Consider the following 22099-nt stretch of genomic DNA (forward strand, 5'->3'; position numbering starts at 1 on the left):
ACCGAGGGTCAAGATTTCGGAAAATCGCCCAAAAACACAAGAAAATACCGGCCTTAGCCAACGAAGACGTCCAAAATGGTGATTTTTTTGTACAACCAAAAATTGCCCAAAAATCATGTGTTGGATGTTATGATTTGAGAAAATCCGCAGAAAACCCAAAAACAACGTGGGATATATATAGCCCACGAAGCCCAGAAAGATGATTCTCCCGAACCATCAAACCCCAAAAACAAAAGCTATAGCTCACGAAAAAGTCAGAATGGTGATGTTTTATTGGCTAAAAGCGGACAGGAAACATATACCGTGGGTCACGATATCAGAAAATTGGTCAAAACACCCAAAAACGTGAACTATTTAGTTTCACAAAAAAGGCGAGAACAATGATTTTTCTCAACTGGCCATAAAGTGCCTGAAGTCATGAACAAGAGTAACGATATCAGAAAATCGTCTAAAGACCAAAAACATGGACTAGGCCACAACGGTGATTTTTACTGTCCGTCCAAAAACAACTCAAAAACTACCGAAAATCCTAAAAACACAGGTTATGGCCCACAAAAACGGCCAGAACGACATGATCTACAAAAATAGTCCAAAAAAATGTACTGCCGGTCATGATATTGTAAAATCAGCCGGGAAAAAAAATAGTAGTCTATTTTGAGCAAAACTCAAACATCACAAACTTGCTAATACAACAGATTATATGATTTTTCTCATGTTTTTATAATTTTACGCGCCATGCTTCTACGCTGCTCATGCCTGGTCCAACTCAAAATGAAAACGTATTATAGGATTAGTTTGTCCTATATCTCGAGCACCACAGAATTTAATTTCTATTCAAACTTTGAATTTATACAAATCCCATGGCAAACGTGGTAAGCTATCTCACGATTCACAATGGATTTATACAAATCCCCACTTTTTGACGGAATCTTGATAAATATCCTAAGTCTGGGCCGAATTTAGGTGTTACTGAAATAGTGAAATGTGATTTTGGATTAAATTTTGGAGAAAGATGATGATTGTCTCTCATTCTCGTCGACTACTATGCTTTCCTATCAACAGTGAAGTCCAACCCTCCAATCGAGAGGTCAGACGAGGTCGCCAGGTAGGGGTGGTCATGGACGCGGCGGCGGAGCCCCTTTTGCCGCAATCAGCAACAGCCGTGGACCACCTGGGCCGTCCGGTCTCCCGCCGAGCCTCCGGCCGGTGGCCCGCCGCGCTCTTCATCATCGGTAACCCAAGGCAACACACCAATTCGAACGACCGTACTCACAATCCTCTCTGATCCGCGCGCCGTCGGTGTCGCAGGGGTGGAGATCTCCGAGCGGTTCGCATACTCCGGCATCTCAGGGAACCTCATCACCTACCTAACCGGCCAGCTCGGGCAGTCCACGGCGTCGGCCGCCGCGGCCATCAACGCGTGGAGCGGCGCCGCGCTTCTGCTGCCGCTGCTCGGCGCCGCCATCGCCGACTCCTGGCTCGGCCGTTACCGCACCATAGTCTGCACCTCCCTCCTCTACATCCTGGTACGTAGCATCACCGTCTCGCTGCCAGTAGCATATATAGTCTGGATCACCCAACTGCTACATTGAATATTGAACATCTGAAAGTGTTGAGCATCTGCCACTCTCGTTTGTTTCTGTCTCCAAAAGGCAAAAGGATTGCCCGAATATATTAATAGAGCAGAATCAGAATGTGCAAACCGCCGAAGTAGCAGGATTACATTAGGTCTTAACATCAGGAACTGCAGAGTATTTTAAGCTGGAAGATTAAAATATATAATGACCATCGATCTTGATAAATGGAAGTCTGACTTTTTCTTCTTCGGTGCTTAGATGCAAAGCTAATTTTGAACATGGACATCCATGTCCTTGAATTCTCATTCTGGGAACTACTATTTGATACTAGTAGAACAATTCGTGCATAATCTTCTATATGAAGCACAGAAACACATTCTTGTGACATGTTACTAACTACTAAGAGTGAGGATCCTGTGGAGTCAACCCTTGATGTGGGTCGTGGAGTTCAATTAGCCCGTCTCTGTCAGTGTTTTGGATCTAAGAGTCAGGTTTACTTACCCCTGTTATAACATGAAAAACTCCACTTACCCCCTAGTGTTAACCTACTGTCCTCCTGGAATAAACTCTAGGTATAAACAAATTTACCAGTTCCTGAACTCCACCCAACTACTACTTGATTCTGGAGTGGATTCTAAAATCCACTATATGCAATTATGGCCCTGGCCTCAAAGGATCTGGATAATGGCACTACATTACTCTTCTTGAATGAATCAAATTATGCAAAACATATCCAAAGATACAATGTGTGTTTACATCTGAAGCAAAGAGGATTTCCAGCTATTTCAGCTAATTTTTTTGGTGCAATACAATACATACTCAGGCATTGTGGTGGCACAGCCTGGAAAATTTCATGTTTTAGATTAGTTTGAAATGAATTTAATTGACACAATATGCATCGCTGCTCTAAGCATTTCTTTCACATACACCATCCAGGGCCTTGGCATGCTCACAGTATCATCTGTTCTTACGCCACAACAACCTGCACAATTTGGAGACCACAAGGATTCCGCTCTATCCTCGACTTCGGCTATTCATTTAGCTTTCTTCTACCTGTCCCTATATCTGGTGGCCTTTGCTCAGGGTGGCCATAAACCTTGTCTGCAAGCATTTGGGGCAGACCAATTTGACGAGAACGATCCTGAAGAATGTGCCTCAAGGAGTTCCTTCTTCAATTGGTGGTATTTTGGGACGTACGGAGGTAGTATCGTTACCGTTTCAATCTTGAATTACATTCAAGATAACATAAGCTGGCAGTTTGGGTTTGGAATCCCTTGCATCGTTATGTCTGTTTCTCTTGCAATTTTCTGGCTCGGGGCCAAGAATTATCGCTTTTATCCTGTTAGAAGTGAAGGAAGCCTATTTGGATTGGTTAGCAAACACCTTGTATCATCAATTAGAGGCTGGTATGCATTATGGTGTTCAACGTAAGCTTATTCTGACACTGTCAAACACTTTATGGTTTTTGTTCTTCAGAAAAAACTGACTTTATCACTACTGTGTGTTTGTTTGACAGATCATCCGATGATACTCACTGCACACCAACATCATCATCGAAGGGAGTCGGGGATAATTCAGAAATGACATGTTTTCCTGATGAAGCCAAGGCAGTGCTTAAGTTGTTTCCAATAGGGGCAACCTGCTTGGTTTATGCAGTTGTTTTTGCCCAGTGGATGACGCTGTTCACTAAGCAAGCAAGTACACTAGACAGGCAGATAGGTAGCTTACAGGTACCAGCTGCTGCCCTACAAAGCTTGATCAGTGTGTCCATCGTCATCTCGGTTCCTATATATGAGCGGATACTTGTTCCACTAGCCAGGAAGTACTCGAAGAACCCTCGTGGTATCACAGCATTGCAAAGGATAGGAATTGGATTGGTCATCTCTGTGTTATTGATGGTTGTTGCGGCCCTCGTGGAGATGAGAAGGCTCAAGACAGCGAGAGACTATGGCCTAGTGGACAAACCTAAAGTGACGATCCCTATGAGCTTTTGGTGGGTGGTTCCTCAGTTCATTTTAACTGGCCTGGCGGACATGTTCACTATGGTCGGCTTGCAAGAATTTTTCTACGACCAAGTGCCAGATGGTCTGCGCAGTTTGGGCCTTGCCTTGTACCTGAGCATATTTGGAATTGGGAGTTTCATCAGTAGCTTCCTGGTGTATGCAATCGACAGGGTAACCAGTGACGATGGAGATAGTTGGTTCTCGGACAATCTAAACCGAGGCCATCTTGATTACTTCTACTGGCTTCTGGCCTTGCTTAGTGTTCTCGGGTTGGTTGCTTATGTGTATTTTGCACAAGCGTATGTCCACAAGAAAAAGGGAGTTTCAGAACGAATACGATGATTGTATGCAAAGTGCCAACTGAGTTGTCTGATATCCATCGGTTATTGCCTCATCGTTAGCCAGTAGATATGCCAGGTATTCTTGCAGCTTCTTTAATGGATATTAATCTGGAAAAATGGTTGAAGCTCGCTTATGCTGTTGCAAGGTACCTGTCAGAGAGGGTGAATACTGCCGTTGCTGTTTCAGTCAGTCGATGCCCTGAGGTGAGATGTTCGGTCGCAACTTGCAAGCGACTGTTCGTTCAATCTGGAAAGTGTAGCACACACCAAATGACCGAATACTGCATTTGAACTTTGAAAAGACATTTTCTCCGACGTCGTACAATTGCAGAATGCCGTCTTCTTATTAATGCGCACAGTATTAACTGTTCTCTTCAGTAAAGTGGGAAGCGTGCTCTGTTAACCGTTCTCTTCAGTGAAGTGGAAATCATGCTGTTTCCAGGCCGACTAGACGTCCGAGCGACCACAAATTATTGCGCCGGAAACTATTCCGGATATGGCTTTGCACGAGTATCTGCTTTTGACAATAGTGCTTGTTTTGGTGAGCGTCTCCAAGATATTTAACGCGGGTGTTCCGTCGCACTTGACCAACCAGATGAAAAAGCTTGCACTGGCAACGATTCTTGGCATTTTCGCTTTCTTTTCGATTTTTGTGTGCGGTCGTGGTTCGGTTATAGAGCAAACCAAGCAGAGCAAGCAAGCAATCAGATAAGAGAAGTAGTAGCAGTTAGGCAAGCGCGGAGGAGCGCGCAATGGAGGCGGAGACCGCCGAGGCGCTCCTGCCGCGGCCGGAGCCGCCGATGTCCGCCGTGGACCACCTCGGCCGGCCGGCCTCCCATGGCGGCTCCGGCGGGTGGCCCGCCGCGTTCTTCATCATCGGTACTCCGTAATTCGGTACCGTGCGCCAGGGAGAAGATAACTCGCCTTTGCCTTCCGTGTCTGAACAACATGCCGTATGGTTTTCGTTTCCGGCGAATGTGCCGTGCGCAGGAGTGGAGGTCGCGGAGCGCTTCGCGTTCTGCGGCATCATGGGGAACCTGATGATCTACCTCACCGGCCCGCTCGGCCAGTCCACGGCGTCCGCCGCGGCGTCCGTCAACGCGTGGCTCGGCGCCGCCATGCTGCTGCCGCTGCTCGGCTCCGCCGTCGCCGACTCCTGGCTCGGCCGCTACCGCACCGTCATCTGCGCTTCCCTCCTCTACATCCTGGTACATACGAGACACCTCCTCACACTGTCCTGCCGTGGTTAGATACCAAATGTGCATGTTGAGCAAACGGAAAGATTGGTCTGAATTCCTTTTTGCACGACTATTCTTCTGCAGGGGCTAGGCATGCTCACCCTCTCAACGGTTCTGGCGCCGGGAGGGTGCGCCGGAGAGCTGGACTCGGCTGGTTGTTCGACGAGCCGCTCCGCTCAGGTGGCACTCTTGTTCGTGTCCCTCTACGTGGTGGCGATTGCGCAGGGCGGGCACAAGCCTTGCGTCCAGGCGTTCGGCGCCGACCAGTTCGACGAGAACGACCCTGGCGAGCTGGCCTCCAGGAGCTCCTTCTTCAACTGGTGGTACTTTGCCGCCTATGGTGGAAACACCGTCACCCTGCCGATCCTCAACTACGTGCAGGAGAGCGTAAGCTGGCAGCTCGGGTTCGGGATCCCCTGCATCACCATGGCTCTCGCTCTCGCCGTCTTCTGGCTCGGAACCAAGACCTACCGCTTCCACCCGCTGCCGAGTGCCAAAAAGTAATTAAGCTGATTCTGAAGAGACCTTGTGTTGAGGCCTTGAGGGTAGAACGCTTCTTCTGAAACTGAAACCACATTTGCCTTCTTCTTTTTCTTGCCACGCAGATCGCTGACGCTGTCGTCGCCGAGTAGGGATCATGGAGCCGCTCCTGCATTGCTCAAGCTGTTCCCCATATGGGCAGCCTGCCTGATTTACGGCGTTGTCCTGTCGCAGTGGTTCACTTTCTTCACCAAGCAGGCAAGCACGCTGGACAGGAGGATAGGCAGCTTGGTCATACCAGCTGCCTCCCTTCAGAACCTGGTAAACGGATCGCTCATGATCTTCCTGCCGATCTACGAGCGAGTCTTCGTCCCGCTGGCCAGGAAGCACACCAAGAACACTTCCGGCATCACGGCGTTGCAAAGGGTCGGTGTCGGGCTGACGATTTCGATCGTCATGATGATCGTTGCTGCTCTTGTGGAGATGAGGAGGCTCCGGGTGGCAAGAGAACATGGCCTGCTGGATAGGCCGGAAGTTACAATCCCCATGAGTGTCCTGTGGATGGTTCCTCAGTACATCCTGGTCGGGTTGTCGGACGTGTTCGCGATCGTCGGCTTGCAGGAGTTCTTCTATGACCAAGCTCCAGATGGTCTGCGCAGCTTGGGCCTGGCTCTCTTCCTGAGCATAGTCGGAGCTGGGAACTTCATCAGTGGATTCGTTGTGTACGCCATTGACACAGTGACCAGTAGAACCGGAGGAAGCTGGTTCTCCAACAATCTGAACCGAGGGCATCTCGACTACTTCTACTGCCTTCTTGCCGTGCTCAGTGCCATGGGCTTGGCTGGTTACATGTATTTTGCACAGGTGTATGTGCACAAGAAAAAAGGCATTTTGGTATGGTGATGTTTTTTCCAAGTAGGATATGGGTTTTATGTTGGTGGAGTTCTTTTGCCCTGTAGCTAGCGTGGAGCCGGTTGGAATCATCTTGTCAGCTTAGCATTGGGTGATTAGGAAAATCCACACGCAACAAGGATAAACATATATTGAAAGCACAACTTCCAAAGACAGAGAGCGTCTCTCCAAAAGAAAAAGGCTAATGGTAAGTTCCCAATCGAAACTGGCTACACATACCAGTAGAACGTGAACGAAACTCTTCTGCAGAGCAGCAAGTCAACAGGATGAACATATATCGTTTAAAACACAAACCAGAACTGAGTAGTCTTGTCATCATCTTGACTCTGCTAACATAACTTGTTTTCCTGCAGACTTGCATCATCACAACTTCCTCTTGGAGACGAAAATCAACGTAGAGAACCTCACTTGTCAGAACTATACCATCCAATGATATGTAAATCCGGCGTCCCTGTCAGCATAAAAATAAGTTGTAGTCGAGATCCAATGGATTTGGAAAATCACCATCACTGTCAACATCGTCCAGTTGAAAATCCCGGCCACCAAGGTATTCATCATAGGTGGGGTGCACAATCATCTTTTTGTTAGTCTCACAAGCAAAGCAGCTCCCTACATTTAGAAAAAGGCAGCATTGCGAAACCAGGTCAGTAAAGATTGCTAAACAAACAAGACACATGTCTCACTAAATCTATAAAATAAGGACACTATTGCAAATGTACATGATAAGAAGAAAGTACAACATCAATATGGGCAATGATGAAGCAAAAAACGAAATTATACTCCAAATTGAATAAATGAATAATACAGACACATTCTGAATGCGCAGAATGAAGCAATTTCAGGCAAGTACCTTTGTATGGCAGTGGCATAGACAGGACTAATAATATATTGGTTCAAGTGGCTATGTTAACAAGCGCATATGAACTTCGAAGTAGAGGAGATGAATTATATTAAAGGGCTGCTAGAAGTTGTCACTATATACAATCAGAGCAGTTAAAACTCATTGGAAACACATAACAAGTACATAAAAAGGCTAGCTGTTTAGAAAGCTCATGGTGGCAACTATTTTATGATTTTAGTTGTTTTTTTTACAATGTATGGTGGCTACTGAGGCAAACAGACCATGGATTTATTTAAACCATAAAAAAAATGATATTGATGGAATGGAGAACATACCAATTTCTGTTAACGGATCAACCACCACACACAGGCGTATACTGCTTTCATCAACAGCTGGAACAATTGCCTCCGTGAAGAAGAGCAGAGGGGCGCCTAACACAGGACCAGATTCCTTACGACGTGCGAAGAAGTTAATGTGGTAACAATTATCCAAACTCTCGTTCTTCAGCAAATTCACACCACACACGGAATGAAGAACAAACTGTTCCTCCGATTGTAGTGTGTACTTGAACAATGCCACTCTCACAACTTCGACCATTGCCTCTTCCAATTTCTTGTGGGATACAATTGCATCATGAACATCTGGGGCGATCATCAAGGGAGGCTGCAGAAGCTCTTTTGGAGAGTCAGGTACCAGTGATTTCACGAGGTGCTCGATGTCCATAGAGGAAAGCATGTGTTTCACCCGCAGAAAAGGGACGATGTCTCGTTTTACAGTGGGCAACACCGACGACGCGAACAGCCGAAAGGCGGCAGGGTTGGGGTGCTGTGCTGCCTTGGCGGCCGCCCGAAAGGCAGCACGGGCCTGAGAACGCATCGCTGCCTGCGCGCTGGATTTGCTGACCCGTTTTGCCAGGGCGACAGCGTCAGAGAGATCGGCATCGGCAGACATTAGATTCCACAGAGCGTCGCCGGTGGAGAGGGCCGGGCAGAAGTGTCGGAGAGAAGCTACCAGCCCATCCAGAGAGCGGTGGCACGCTTGGACGATGCCGTCGTTGCTGATCATGTCGACATCGACCCAGGCCGAGTCGCCGAGTGGGAAGGCGGAGACGTACCAGACGGAATTGAGGATGATGTTGTGGAGGGGGTGGAAGGGGCCGTAGCAGTGGCCGGCGACGAGGAGGCCGCGCGCGAGGGTGGCCCGGAGGTCGGCGGTGGGCAGCCGTGAGATGGCGTCGAGGTAGTAACGGTGGATGAGGCTCAGCAAGCTCCGCCTCATGGCCTTCCGGTCCGCTTGCGTCCATCCCTCGTTTCCCTCCTGCTCCTTCTTGGCCGGCGGCCGGTTTCCCTCCTTCCCCTCCCTGATTGGTGGCTGACGCAGCTTCGAAAGAGGGGTTTTGAGGTGGGAGGAGCGCGAGTAGGCAATCTCTACTGCTTGCACCTCCACCTTAGCCCGGCGGCGGCGGTTACCCCGGCCAGCCATGCGGACGGAGTCACGGTGCGCAGTGGCGATTTCGATTTGGATTTGGCTAGTTTTCGATTTGGTGGGTTCTGGTCTTCTGGATCGCGACGGAGGCTAGGGTTCTTCTCCTGCCGAGGCGAGCTGGCGAGGGGATATTTGACCCAATGACCCTTCTTACTTGGGAAATTGCTCCGAACGGACTGGTATTGCCATTATTAAAACGTCCCATCTTACTCTCTCCGTTCGGTTTTAGTGCAAAGAGAGTATTTTTCTTTCAAATTTATACTTAGACTTGGTTTAACTGAAGGAGTGAAATGAAAGTTTAATTTAACAGATCTAAGCCATCTAAGAAGTCCCACCCCCCCGCTGAAGATTCAACTAATGCAATATGAATCTTACATGACAAAAATTATACTATTATAAACTTCAGATGTTAAATTTTCTAATGGTATATTTTTTGTGATATTAGTTAATTCTTCAACTGGAATGGAGGTACATCTTGGTCTCAGGACAACCCCCGACGAGCTTGCCATGGCCGTCGTCAGCTTCTACTCTGCTGATCCTCCCTTCTCGCCTCCGCTGATACTCGTTTCCGCTATCACCGACCAATCACAGCCTTGAGGGATCCCTTGAATCACACCCGAAGTCGACCCGCTCCATGAGTTCCCGGCGAGATGCCCGTCGGGAGGTAAAAGCGTCGTGGTGTTGTACACCACATGTCCATGGACAGCGGCCTCCGCGAGCAGCTTTGGGTCGCCGCTGGCAAGAGGGTCGTGGTCCCGCCTCACCTTTCATCTACCACCCAGTAAAATGATCGACGCCCGTATTTCCCGGAAGAGTAAAATACACTCATGGTCACTGAACTTGGATTGAAAACTCAATTTAGTCATTGTAATATGGAAATCACGACTTAGTTTTTGAACTAGACGAAATGTCTCAATTTAGTCATTGTGCCTGTATTCCTATCGTATTTATACCTCGGCCTTGACACCTAAGCATCCAGTTTTGCATTTTAGCCCCTGAAAAAACACAACGAGGGATCTGGTAGATGGCCTAACGCTTGCTCTGATGCGGTTCTCAGGTCCTCATCGTTTTTTTTTTCAAGGACGACGAGGGAACCCTTGTCGTATCTTTTTTCAGGGACCAAAATACAAAACGGGATGATGAGCTATCAAGGCCAGGCACAAATACGATACGAATACGAACGTAGTGACCGTACATATGACATTACGTCAAGTTCAAAAACCATAAGTCATGATTTATATAATATACACAGACTAAATTTAGTTTTCAATCAAATTCAGTAGTACCTTCAGCCTGAATTATTTGTCACTGATTTAGTACATCTTTGTACTCCTTCCAGCCGAAATTATCTCAGATTTAGTAGAATAGTAATTCGACCGTAGGGGAGTACTAGATGTTGACAAGTAATATGGATCGGAGAAGGTACTGAATACTCCAATACTCCATTTGGTTCTCACCCGGTTTTCAGTCTAAAACGGCCGGAAAGTTTTACGGAGGTGAGGAGGCCCGTAAAAGTTTCGGGGTCAGACAAAAGAAGGGCACCAGGGAGAGAGCGGGGCGACCACCACAACGCTAGAAAACGCGCTGCCGGTGACGGGAGCGGGATCGGCAGCGCGATGCGTGGGCGACTGGAGAGGGTTCGGCGGCGGTGACTGGTGCGTGTCCAGGCATTCCAGCGGCGGTGGCCACAGGCTAGGATAGCTTTCCCGCAAGCTGCCCGGCCTCCTCTGACTCGCCCCGACATCCCCGACGCCAGGCCAAGACACTGCCGCGACCTCACCGACGCCAGGCCAAGGACGCTGCCGCTACATCGCGCAACTAAGGTAGCCTAACCGGCCTGTTCTTTGCTGTTCTTCGCGCGCCGCGTCTGATCCTTGCCGATGGATGGATAAACAGGTTCACCTTTTTTTTTCCAGCATCTGAATATCTGATCCTTGCTTCCACTGGACTGCTGATGACCTCTTGATGCTTGTCTTCTTGTCTCAGTTCTATGCTAGTTTATAGTACTGCTACTTTTTTTCTCTCATAAACAAAAAGGAAGAAAGTCGTTGCTCACTCGTTTTGGTTCCCCTTATTAAAGCCCCATCCATCTCTCTTCTCTGCTCTGCTCTACCAGTTCAGCTGATCCTTCATTCAATTAGGAAGTTCGAACAATAGATATGGAAGCACTGTCGGCCCTACATATGTTTGCTTTTACATGTTATTTTGGATATCAACACGGTGCCCAGCATATACACTTCTTGTCACCATATATTTCCCATTTACATGTTATAAAAATCACAAAAAATGATCTTTGTCTCTGATCTCTGCTCCAGTCCTAAATATTAACAGGGAAATACATGAAGTTGTACCGTTGAGTGTTAGTTGGGCAAATTGCCACCATCATTTTTAGTTTTTCAACAGTGGCCCAGTGCATAATATTTCCCTTGATACATTGTTCTATTGTAAACGAGTATAGCTAAGTACCAGAAATAAATGCTAAAAACATACTGTCGTAGATATCATCTATCTCTTGCAATATTTCCTTTGATACATTGTTCTATGACGACTGATGTTGAAGTTTTCAATACAAACGTACTGTCGTCGATCATCTACCAATGTAAATAAATGTCATATGTGAACTGATGATTACAATGTTGAAGGGTTCAATAAAGTATGTCAGTTTGTAAGATTCTATTAGAAGCCTTTGTTCGATCAATGTCAAGAACACCTTTTTGTGGTATACTTATGTGTCAGCGAGGAAAAGAGAGTGGATTTGCTACTCTCAAGCGCGTTTCTCCTACTATCTTCCCCGTTCAATTTGCATCAAGATTCGTGCCCCCAGAATAGATAACAACTGCCTCCTCACAAGTCACACCTCCTCCCACTGCAGCCATGTGCGGGCGGCGGACCATATGTGGAGCTCGGATATGGCGCGGTGCAATGTGGCGGCTCTATATCGCGTCTCCATGTGGCTGCGCCACGTGAAGCTCCCGACTCACATTTCATGCCTGCTGCATATGACGCCCTCCCTGCACCTCAGGCCATGGACATGGCGTTGCCGCCACATGGAGACAGCGTGCTCTCTCTCTCTCTCTGATTTCTCTCTATGCACTGTAGATCACGGGTACAATATGCTCGGGAGTAACTGAAACTTTCCAGTGAGGAAAATTGTATTGGTTTAAAGAACTCTTTCTTGCTGCTAGTTCAATGGATATTGTCGAAATGGTCTACGTATTTGCAAATTGAAGTTTTGATCAGACTATTTTTTCTGTCTTCAGATTTATTGTTGTAATTTTCGGATGGAAAATAATTAAAATTTCTAATTTTGTGTTTTCATATTTATTGGAAATAAACAAAAGGGAAAAGAGAGGAAAAGGAGATGAATGTGTACGTTGTGCCGTGGCTTGCCTTCTTGTGATGCATCGAGAAGTAGTACACAAGCTGCAGGCCCACTTGTCATTGGTGGCGAAGAGAGTAACGAAGTCCTATGACTTCTCAGCAACGTACGAGAGAATCAAAAGGGGATCAACGAACTCTTCGTCCCCAGCGACTCGGGAGCCATGGTGGCTGATCCGTTTCCAGCGGCTTCCCTGTTGAATCGGCGTTGCAACGAGATACTCTTGGACTTCTTCCTCCAACGTCTCTACGAGGACCATGGCCTCGACCGTTTCCTTCGCGGCTGAATCAGGAGCCGACGGAGGTTTATAAATACTCCTCCTCCTTCCCTTCTCCGGGAGAAGAAGAATCGATCCGAGTCCCTCCATTTAAATTACTCTTGTGGCTGCTGTTGCTGCATCTTCCCAAGCCTCAGTCTGCCGCACGTCTTGCCGCGTCCGGTGGAGAAGTGGTGTCGTATCTCCGGGAGGAGGCGCCAAGGGACCCGAGGCCAAGTGGGGGGCGTAATTTCTCTCTGGGACAACATCGACGACGTGCTTCACCACAACTACGCCATCTTCTTGTCGATTTGTGAGAAATCCATTCTCTGTTGAAATATAATTTTATTGTGTGAGAACTTGAACTAGTACACTGTATTTGATGTCTTTATCAAGCTTGCGTATTTGCTAATGTGATTTTGGTTCAAGGTTGTGTTCCTCCTCCTAGAATTAGTGAGAATCAATTTATGTGCACTCTGTTAGCAAGTCATAGTAGATTTATATCTTTTGTCATGCTATGCTCTGAAGGACAGAGAATTAGTTGTTGCTGTTGTTTTATCTTTTAATTTAGTTCAGAGAACCATGCTTCATGTTCTTCCTTGAGGATGTTTAATACTCTGTTCGGACGAGCAATGTGATTCTAATAATGTGTAGATCTTATGAAATCATATCTCTATTTAATTTGTATAAGTTGTAGGCTGTCGTGAGCATCTTGAGTATTATTTTTATGTCGAGTTAGTCATAATCATGAGTCGTATTACTCATCATAAATAAATGTATCTTTGTATGTATGAGAAGCCTAGATTATATGTGTGTCTTTTGAGGCTTTATGTTTATATCTCTGATTTCATATCTGAGATTGAATCAATGTATTCTCCTGTATACGCCTTGTATAATTTTGATGAATAGCCAAACAATTTAGTCTAATTTAATAATTACATGTGTTTGTTCCAACATTTATGTCTGTCAAATTAATTTTCATCAAGCTATTTATGTTCTGTCATGCCTTTTGATCTTTTGCTTTGGATAAATGTGAGGAACTTTAGCTATTTATGTCTGTATTATGGAAGTTTATGTAAGAAGATCTGGACTTGATAGGTAATATGTTTGAGATTTTAGTTCTGTCCGGAATTCCAAGACTGTAGGTGAACATCTATGCTTTGGTAGAAATAGCTGTCTTATCCAAACAGTACAACAAATGGGCTTTGAGCATGCAGTCGATAAGCGATTAAATAAAGTTGGTTACAAGTTCACGTTCGCTCGTGCGCACGCACAACAGAATACAAAATAGCACGGTTCTCCACTTACATAAGATAAACCAAATTAATGGAGTTTATAAGCTAGATGATGGATAAAACACTAGTTACTTATGCATGGGCGGTGCACGGCCGCAAGCTAGTAAGCTTGTGTACGCGTGTGCAGTTGGTCTCGACGATGAATCTTCCGGCTGGCCGGCCGGAACAGAGTCGATATGCACGCATGCATCGAGTTGATTCCCTAGTAGTAGTACTCCAGCAGCAGTACTCCAATATCAGATTAATCTGCGAGAAATGACAGTCGTACGTAGCAAGAATCAGATTGATCAGCAAGATATGTGAGGAAAGGATGCAACAGGTTACGTAGTATAGTACTAGTATATACCTGCAGGGAAGGATCGCTCAACAACTGCTACTGATTTGCCCCCTATGATTTCTCCATGACCAATAAGATTCCAGGCCAGTTCTTGTTTCCGGCTGATGAAGATGCGCTCTTCTTTCCTCGCACAGCTGGGTGGCGTAAGAGCCGAGACTACCATCATGTCCTCCGTGATGCTGTGCACCTTACCATGCGTTGACATAGCTCCAATTGTGAGCAGTAGATCCTGATCTTTCTCGATGGCTTCCACTTTCTCCAGTTCTTCGCTGTACGGATTGAACATCTTGCGAACAAGTGAAAATTTTACCTGGGATTGAAATGCATGCCAGCGCCCAATCGATTAGTAGTATTCCCCTTTTTTTTCTATCAAGCAGCGGCAACGATCTTCTCGATCGGAAGATGTTCAGATATATAAATTGATTTGCTTTGATCGATCGGGTGGAACTGGCTTACCTTGAGTGCGCTATATACAGCAGGCAGCGAACCAACTTGTCCAAGCACGTGTCCACCCAAGCCGCCTTTGATCACAGACTTGAGCTGATCATCATTCCTGATATTTGCAGCTGCTCTCAACGCCACAACCTGTCCAGACACTGCAGCGTCCTCCATGATCGCTACGACCTTGAGGATTATAGGGCAGCTCACGGCTTTCCCATCCTCGCCCACCTTCACGATCCCTGGGCGAACCTCAGTTTCTTGGTTTGGTGAAATAACTCCCTAAATCCATGCATGCACGTTAATCAACTAATTAAGGAATGATTCAACTCTAGTTTGATTTGACAAAAAGACGGGTCAATTAGCTAAGAGACCTGCATAACTCGCCCATGAATTGTGACTAGTAATGTTTCATCACTGTTTTCCGAACCCTCCGGGTCACAAGTACTATTCGCGATAATCATCAGAGCTGGAGAGGTGACATCTTGTTCTGGAGTGGACATGTTGTTGATCCGGCTGCAAAGTTCTGCAATTTTGCTGCTGGTTTTGTCCCTTACAGAAAGCCTGACAATCGGAACCTCTATAGAGACAATAAGCTGCGAGAGATTTAATTGGAAAAAAATTTTGAAGTAAGACTACCCCTCTATATATACATGATTATACTATATCAGTATAAACAGGTTAAGGAACTAACTCTAGTAAATTGCTGGATTTGTCTCAAGCTTTCCTTAATTTTGGTCTTATTTGCACTTTCCTCTTCCGTGCAGTTTTGAAGCACAACAATGCTCTTCCCCATTATGCTAGCAGCAGCAAGAACCGCACATGTAGGTGCTAAGTAGAAATCGACTGACGGTTTTGACAGAACTAACACTCCATCGGTCATCATTATGCCAGCTAGCATTGTACTCACGTACAACATGTTTCCCTGCATGCACGGCAATAGTTTGTTAGAGTGTGTATCTATTATGTGTAAGCAAATTAAATGTACAAGCAATATGTGTACACACGCGCGCGCGCACGTACCGGGCAGTCCACGAACGAGACATGCTTCTGAACACTCACGGGGTTCAATTCGTGTCCAGGTGTATCACATTGATGCTCCGCAATGTCCACAATTCTGCTGCATGATCTAAAAAGGCAAAAAAAAAACATATGAATGATATTTTCTAATCCATATGGACCATATCTATATCCATGTATATGTAGTATCCTTCGTCAGTCAACAACTATATCAAAGAACTGTACTCTCTCACACACACAAGAAAACGAATCAAACAATAATTTATTTTTCGAAACGGACAAAGAACGATTATCGTAATTAGCTTAGCTAGTATTCAACGGATTCTTACATACAAGGAACGACGAATTAATAACCGATCAATAGTTACTGCTAACTGGCTACATGATAAAAGAACAGTGTGGAACTCTTTTTGATTTGGACGATTTACCTGTAGCACTCTGCATGACTTGAGCTACAATTGTAGATTTTGGCATAGGCACATTTCAAACGCAGGGTCGGCTCCATGCGACCATAAGGCTTCAGCACATAAAAACATACAAGATAGAAAGTGAACTGTTGTTAATTAGAGGAAAGCTTAGTTGTACATTTGTGACTAAGCTTCATCTTAATATTTGAATTAGTAGTAAGTCCTTTCAGTCCAAAACAGAAGTCCTAGCTGGAGAAATGAGTGTGCAATAAGCGGTATATAGCCTAATCCAATGTTTTAAATCGTACACGTGTTTACGGAAAATTGGCGATAGCTAAAACGTCGTAGCAATATTTGGGCGAGGGGGAGCAGTGTTTGACTTGTTGTCAATAGCAGTACAAGTAATGCTTGATTAAAAAATACTCCTACTGTACTCCGTACTAGTAATCAGTGGAGTTGAAACTATCTATGATTAAATAGTACCAGTAGTGCTTGATTAATTGTACCAGTAGTGCATGCATGTACGCACCTCATTACCCAGAAGAGTCTCCAACAACGTTGATTTACCAGTAGCTGATTGGCCAACAAGACCTGCTGTACAATGTTAGTTGTTTTTTCGCGTGAAAGGCGTTTTTTTAATAAACTCGCACATGCACCCAAGTTAAGGATATTCTCTAGACGAAATTTAATTAGACTAGCTAATGATTATACATGGATCGATGGTAGCATGATCGAGCACAAGCATGCTGATTTAGCTGGTTCAAAAACAGAGGAGAAACATTACATACACACGTGATATCCAGTGTGCAGAAGAGAGTATATCCTTAAAAGGAACTAACTGGTTGGAGGGAAATAAGTGTCCCAACATTAAATGGACTCGATTCGTCACGTCCGACTGTCCGAGCGAGAGTTTCATGCGTCGTGCAAACAGCATAACGACAACAAAAACGGTTCCTTTGGTTTATTTCCGGATTTAAAACTGAGAGCAAAACCCAATGGTGAAAAACGAGGCAAGAAACCCAAAGTTAATTCTCTCCTTCGTCTGAGCTCGCGTCTGCCGCAGCGCTCGCCGTACGTCGCAGCTCAGCGAGGCGCTGCAGGTGTGATCTATCACGAGCGTGGATAGCCTACACCCTGAGGACGTCTTCCTAGCTGGAAAAGTCGAAAGCAAGCAGCCTTTGTTGCATTTTTTTTAATTTGTATACTACATAATATACATCTGGACTGCGTTGTGTACGTACGTATGTAAGGACACTAGTCACTACAGCGTCAGACGACTATGAGGGCAGTAGGATTCCTACTGTAGTATATGTTTTGAAGTTCCTTCTGAAAGGTGAAGAGAAAATATCTCAAGGTGCATATGTAATTGATCGGGGCCTTCATAAAACAGAAGTTTTCAATACTACTATGATTTGTACGTGCTGACGGCCAAGGTACATGCATCTGTACGACTAAATGTATAGATTTGTCCATAGACTATATATTACTACATATACACATATTCATACATAAGTATCTAGCTAGCTAGAGGAAGGCAGCAAATATTATCAGATATCGCTAGCTACTTAATTACCTCTGGCTTAAATATACGTGTATTTTACCATTCATCTCAGATCTACATTCTTGTTTCAAGAAGGAAAAAAAATCTCTAGATCTACATTTTCTTTTGCACAACATTTCTAGATCTACATATTACTGTATCCATTTCTTTAAAAAATTAGAGCATATATATGCACATCTATGGAAGCTATACTCGTATGTGTGTACTGCTTCCTACCTATACAGATCCTTGGGGTCGGGGATGTCTGAGTACCAATGTCCATGTCCTCTTCCCTGCGCATCCAAACAAAAACCCCAACAGAATTAATTAGTATACGCGTATATATATTGACAAGCCACAAGCCAGAGAAAGCGCGCGCGCTGCAGGAGAGAGATCAAAGGTCAAGGGAGATCGATGCATGCATGCGTGGAGAGAGATCAAGATGCAAGCTAACTAAGCATCGACGACGACTCTGCTAGCCGTGCGTTGGCGCGCCGGAGCAGCGGCTTACCGGTCGATCTGCCGGCGGTTGACCTAGCTAGCCGGTGCAGGTTTGCTTTGGCTGGCCACCAAGTGTGACCAGTACTGCGGTACTCCAGTAGCTAGTGTGTATGCATAGCTCGCGCATGTATGAATGAAAGAGTAGTGAAGCCTGAAGAGGGAGGGATCCAATTATATATAGCCGCGCTTCCGGCCGGTCGGATATGAAGAAGTAGGTACGCGGGTAATGTTTCAGAGTAACTATACGTAAAGAAAAGACCATGCTATCCCTATTTAGGATGCGAGGGAGTACGCAGCTCGGATATGAATTAACACACTTAAAGAACTTACTCCACTATATTACTACTAAGATACTTCAAAGCGAAGTACATGCAAATTTGCAAGTTGCTACGTGGTATTTACTATATTTTAGAAGTACTTTCATATTTTCATATTTGTACACACGGGTGGAGCTTGATTTTCGCCAAAAAAATCTGATACAGGTAGTCTCCATTACAGGTTAGAGATAAATTAGGAGCTAGGGTTAATTGAGGAAGAAAAAACGACTTAAGTTTTCAAAGTTGATTTTACCGGTAGCGACGACAACAGTTGAAAGGCCTTATCAGCTATGAAGATCATCAAGACCGAGTTGCGATATATAAGATGTCTCATGGTTGGCTTAATGACTTGACCGTGTGCTATATTGAGCGAGGGATATTCAAAAATCTCTTGATCTTGATGAAATTAAAAGAAACCTTCAAAAGCAAGGTAGAGCTATGCAATTGCCTGGGCCTTCTAGACGGCACTAAAGATTCATTCTCGATACGTTTCAAAGCTCTACTTCTGCTTTAATACGTTTATTTCTCGATTGTACTAAACATTAATGTGATGGACTACTTCGACTTTTTGCATCAAATTTGTTTTATGCATCAGAGTTTGTCCCACCTTGATTTTGTTTTGTCCTCCGCCAATTTTAATTTGTACACATAGTAGAGTATGTTAAAAAAACTGCATATAACATATTCTGCCTAAAAATAGAATACATACTATACACTAGCTATATACTACATACTCCCAATTGCGGTATATACTCCCTAATTTGTGTGAAATGTACATATAGGAGTAACTACACCCGGTAGTACAGATTAAAAGAGAGATGTAATCAAATACTATATCTTGCTGAAAATGCGACAAAAAATTATAGTGCGTCTAGCCGCACAAATGCACGGGCCACCCAGCTAGTTGTCTTAAAAGAAAGAGTACAATATCCAAAACCATCACTATATATTATTCCATAATAAATGTCTCAGATTTAGTACAACTTTGTAACTTTGTTTTAAATCATACACTTATTAGGGATCAGAGGGTGTGAGTAGGTCCTCAACTGGAGCCATCATTAAAACAATTATTCCGAGAAACCATTACCTTTTCGGTCGTCGCACAAAGTCTAGTTTCAACGGCTATAACCATAATTCTGACGTGCCGGATCCACGCCTCACAACGCGTCTGCAGTTTACGATCGTTAGGCTTGCGTCAGCAAGGACGCAGCTCAAAGCCACCACTTTTATTTTACTTGAAAGCAACATTTTCTAATTTCTTGGACAAAACCACTTTCCGTAGTTAGGACATCTTCGAGTGAAGCCCACAAATTAATTCTCCTCATTTGTCCACTTTTGTCCATATGGGATCCATGATCAAATGATGTAACCCAATGAGAATCTCATTTGTTCAAAAGTGGTCCATATCTCACATTAATTTTCTTCAAATTTGAGGAGAGTATAAAGAATCCCCATTTATGCAAAACTTTTCCAAACCTTGTCCACTTGTCTTTTTGGCCCACATATTAAAAACTCATGCATGAAGAGATAAATGGAGTTACTATTGGACAACCAAACATCCTCCGGATGGACAAACGGGGGCTCATCCCTCGAGATGCCCTTAGACTTCCCTCAGTACTACGTTTCCAGTCACGTGCCTGAAAGGCCTATAAGTGACTCGGCCATTGTGAAAAAGATTAACATCCAGGGTGCAAAATTAACGATCATTAAATCCATTGTGAAAATTGCTAGATCAATGTTTGGGGAATGCAAGTACATTGATTAATTAGAACCAACTTTTGAGTTCTGATCGACCGGAAGACATGTGTAGCTTATACAGCTACTACATACAGCTGCGACTGCACGAGTACGAAAGTAATTCATTTCACGCGTGGACTGGCCGTTCAGAGTGAGCTTTGATTGTGAAAGAAATGGCAAATCCTTTGTTGCTTCCCATTACCACAGGCAGGACACAGGTCCCCATTGGTGAAAATCTTGAAGCCAGGGCCGCTGCTCTCGGGCTTGCAGGCTTGACAACCTAGAGTCCTGTAACGCAGGAGCTAGAGACAGTATCGACCTCCTTTATCTGAGCCCCCTTTCAGTAAAAAATTTCAAGGAAACTTGTTTGCTTGGGTTCCATCGCCAGAAAACCGCACAGACCTGTCCTGGTGAAAAACCATGAAGGCCTTGCAGCTGCTAACACGCATGACTGTGCATGACTGCATGCGTGGTCAAGACAAGAGATACGGACGGTATGCTCTCAACAACATTAACTTTTCTCTCTTGTACTCCTAGCCGCCTTGATATTAATTTACTACTCGTACGTAGAAAGCAGCCAAAATAGTACCCATGGTATTTTTCTGCAAGGCCAAAATAAAAGTTTTGTAAGCATAGAAAGCCACTATGTAACGATGTACTTTTTTTACCGGAATTTAACGATGTACTTGTTTCCGTAATCCAAGATACTTCAGTCTCTTCATAACTGGAACTTCGTAACAGCATGCAATGTTCCGTCACCACCATTTACAAAATGTATTGGGTTTTTGTAAATTACCAATTCAATAACTGAGTAACAGAAATAAAATGGAAAAGAAGCAATAGCAGTATAGGATCTTTTTTCCAAGGGAGGACCTGAGACTGTTTTTCATTCATCAATTCAGAACTTGCGTGCATATTTCTCTCCATGCATACCTAACGGATTGGTGCAGCAGATGCATCTATCATAATGAAAATGTATTGCTTTCTAGCGCAGATGGTTGGATGGTTGGGTGATTGAACTATTAGACTTGGCATGGTTACTCGTATTAATCTTATTAGGTAGTGTTTGGTTGCACAACAAGGTAAAATGGAATGTAATGGTTCTATTCCTATATGAACGGAATGGAGTGGAACGTTCTATTTTTGTATATTTTAGGAACCAAACACCAAACCACCAGTTTCATTCAACTGGAACTAGTGATTTCTACATTTTTGAGGATTGGGTTGGTCAGCCATATTGAAGGAATATTCTCTTTTGATGAACCAAATGGTTCCATTCCACTTTCATATATTCTAGGAACCAAAACAAGAACCGTCTTCAAATCTAGAATGGTTTCATTGCGTTCCATCACATTCTAACAACCAAACACTACCTAAGATTTAACCGGAGTGGTAGCTAGGTGATGTATCCGTCAACAACATCCCAAGATTTAACTAGCGTGATAGTTGACGTACCAGTCAACAGCGAGACACATGTAGCGACTTCATTAACCTCAAGATCTGTGGGCACATTCCTTAAAAATGCTCATAAGGCTAGGGTAAGTGTACGTGCGTGTTTCAAAGAAAAATAAAAATAAATATTTTTTATAGTCTATTCGCAGAGAAAATAAATCACTAGAGAAAATGGGACTCAAATCATTATCAACTACATCACCCAGAACTGCGCTTCAACGTTAGTTCCACAAGGCAGATTTAGAATTTATCTTAGATGTTTGACATAAAAAATACTTTTTAAAAGATAAAAAATATCTCTCATGTGTCAGGGAAATAATGTGGCAGGGTACCTACATACACAGTTAAAATATAGGAAAATGCGCATTTTATTAATCTTAGTTAGAAAAATAAAATTACAAATTACCTCAATTGTGCACACTCCCTGGCCTGCACCTGCAAGCACGGCCAATATGCCCTTAACGACTGTGGTGTTCTAGTTCACGGGACCTCGGAGAGCTCCCGATTAATTACGTACGCGATTCGAGCCCGCGGACCATCTCT

At 44.5% G+C, this 22099-nt stretch overlaps 4 protein-coding genes and 1 long non-coding RNA gene across 7 annotated transcripts; 3 read left to right on the forward strand and 2 right to left on the reverse strand.

The window, feature by feature from the left end:
- The first annotated feature begins 1044 nt into the window (after nucleotides 1–1044).
- On the forward strand, nucleotides 1045–4236 carry LOC100833779 (protein NRT1/ PTR FAMILY 5.10). 2 transcript variants are annotated; one of them, XR_002963050.1, is made up of 5 exons: nucleotides 1045–1232; nucleotides 1309–1526; nucleotides 2514–3004; nucleotides 3094–3997; nucleotides 4068–4236. XR_002963050.1 is itself a non-coding variant. In XM_024458608.1 (4 exons), the coding sequence occupies exons 1-4, from the start codon at nucleotides 1118–1120 to the stop codon at nucleotides 3920–3922; spliced, it is 1653 nt and encodes a 550-aa protein (XP_024314376.1). In that variant the 5' UTR covers nucleotides 1045–1117; the 3' UTR covers nucleotides 3923–4053. The 2 variants fall into 2 exon arrangements, 1 of the variants encoding a protein (XP_024314376.1); XM_024458608.1 differs by lacking the exon at nucleotides 4068–4236 and having other exon boundaries at nucleotides 3094–4053.
- Nucleotides 4237–4464: 228 nt separating this feature from the next.
- On the forward strand, nucleotides 4465–6688 carry LOC112270659 (protein NRT1/ PTR FAMILY 5.16-like). The gene is made up of 4 exons (XM_024458609.1): nucleotides 4465–4800; nucleotides 4912–5129; nucleotides 5244–5659; nucleotides 5765–6688. The coding sequence occupies exons 1-4, from the start codon at nucleotides 4674–4676 to the stop codon at nucleotides 6540–6542; spliced, it is 1539 nt and encodes a 512-aa protein (XP_024314377.1). The 5' UTR covers nucleotides 4465–4673; the 3' UTR covers nucleotides 6543–6688.
- On the reverse strand, nucleotides 6664–9021 carry LOC100834291. Its single transcript, XM_003564684.4, has 2 exons — nucleotides 7728–9021; nucleotides 6664–7160 (listed from the first exon to the last, which is right to left on the reverse strand). Exons 1-2 carry the CDS (start codon nucleotides 8872–8874, stop codon nucleotides 7006–7008), a joined length of 1302 nt encoding a protein of 433 aa, XP_003564732.2. The 5' UTR covers nucleotides 8875–9021; the 3' UTR covers nucleotides 6664–7005.
- LOC112270660 lies at nucleotides 8914–12201 on the forward strand. Its single transcript, XR_002963051.1, has 3 exons — nucleotides 8914–9056; nucleotides 9323–10700; nucleotides 11750–12201. It is a non-coding gene; the product is annotated as an uncharacterized LOC112270660 (long non-coding RNA).
- Nucleotides 12202–12495: 294 nt separating this feature from the next.
- On the reverse strand, nucleotides 12496–18182 carry LOC100834891 (eukaryotic translation initiation factor 2 subunit 3-like). Of its 2 annotated transcripts, none has more exons than XM_024458610.1 (10): nucleotides 18061–18182; nucleotides 17787–17842; nucleotides 16539–16600; nucleotides 16031–16119; nucleotides 15606–15711; nucleotides 15277–15507; nucleotides 14957–15178; nucleotides 14601–14864; nucleotides 14154–14454; nucleotides 12496–14053 (listed from the first exon to the last, which is right to left on the reverse strand). In XM_024458610.1, the coding sequence occupies exons 2-10, from the start codon at nucleotides 17830–17832 to the stop codon at nucleotides 14049–14051; spliced, it is 1326 nt and encodes a 441-aa protein (XP_024314378.1). In that variant the 5' UTR covers nucleotides 17833–17842; nucleotides 18061–18182; the 3' UTR covers nucleotides 12496–14048. The 2 variants fall into 2 exon arrangements, with proteins under 2 accessions (XP_024314378.1, XP_003564734.3); XM_003564686.3 differs by having other exon boundaries at nucleotides 16539–16603.
- Between the last annotated feature and the right edge of the window lie 3917 nt (nucleotides 18183–22099).

The sequence above is a fragment of the Brachypodium distachyon genome, chromosome 2 (genome assembly GCF_000005505.3).
Source record: "Brachypodium distachyon strain Bd21 chromosome 2, Brachypodium_distachyon_v3.0, whole genome shotgun sequence".
NCBI lineage: Eukaryota > Viridiplantae > Streptophyta > Magnoliopsida > Poales > Poaceae > Brachypodium > Brachypodium distachyon.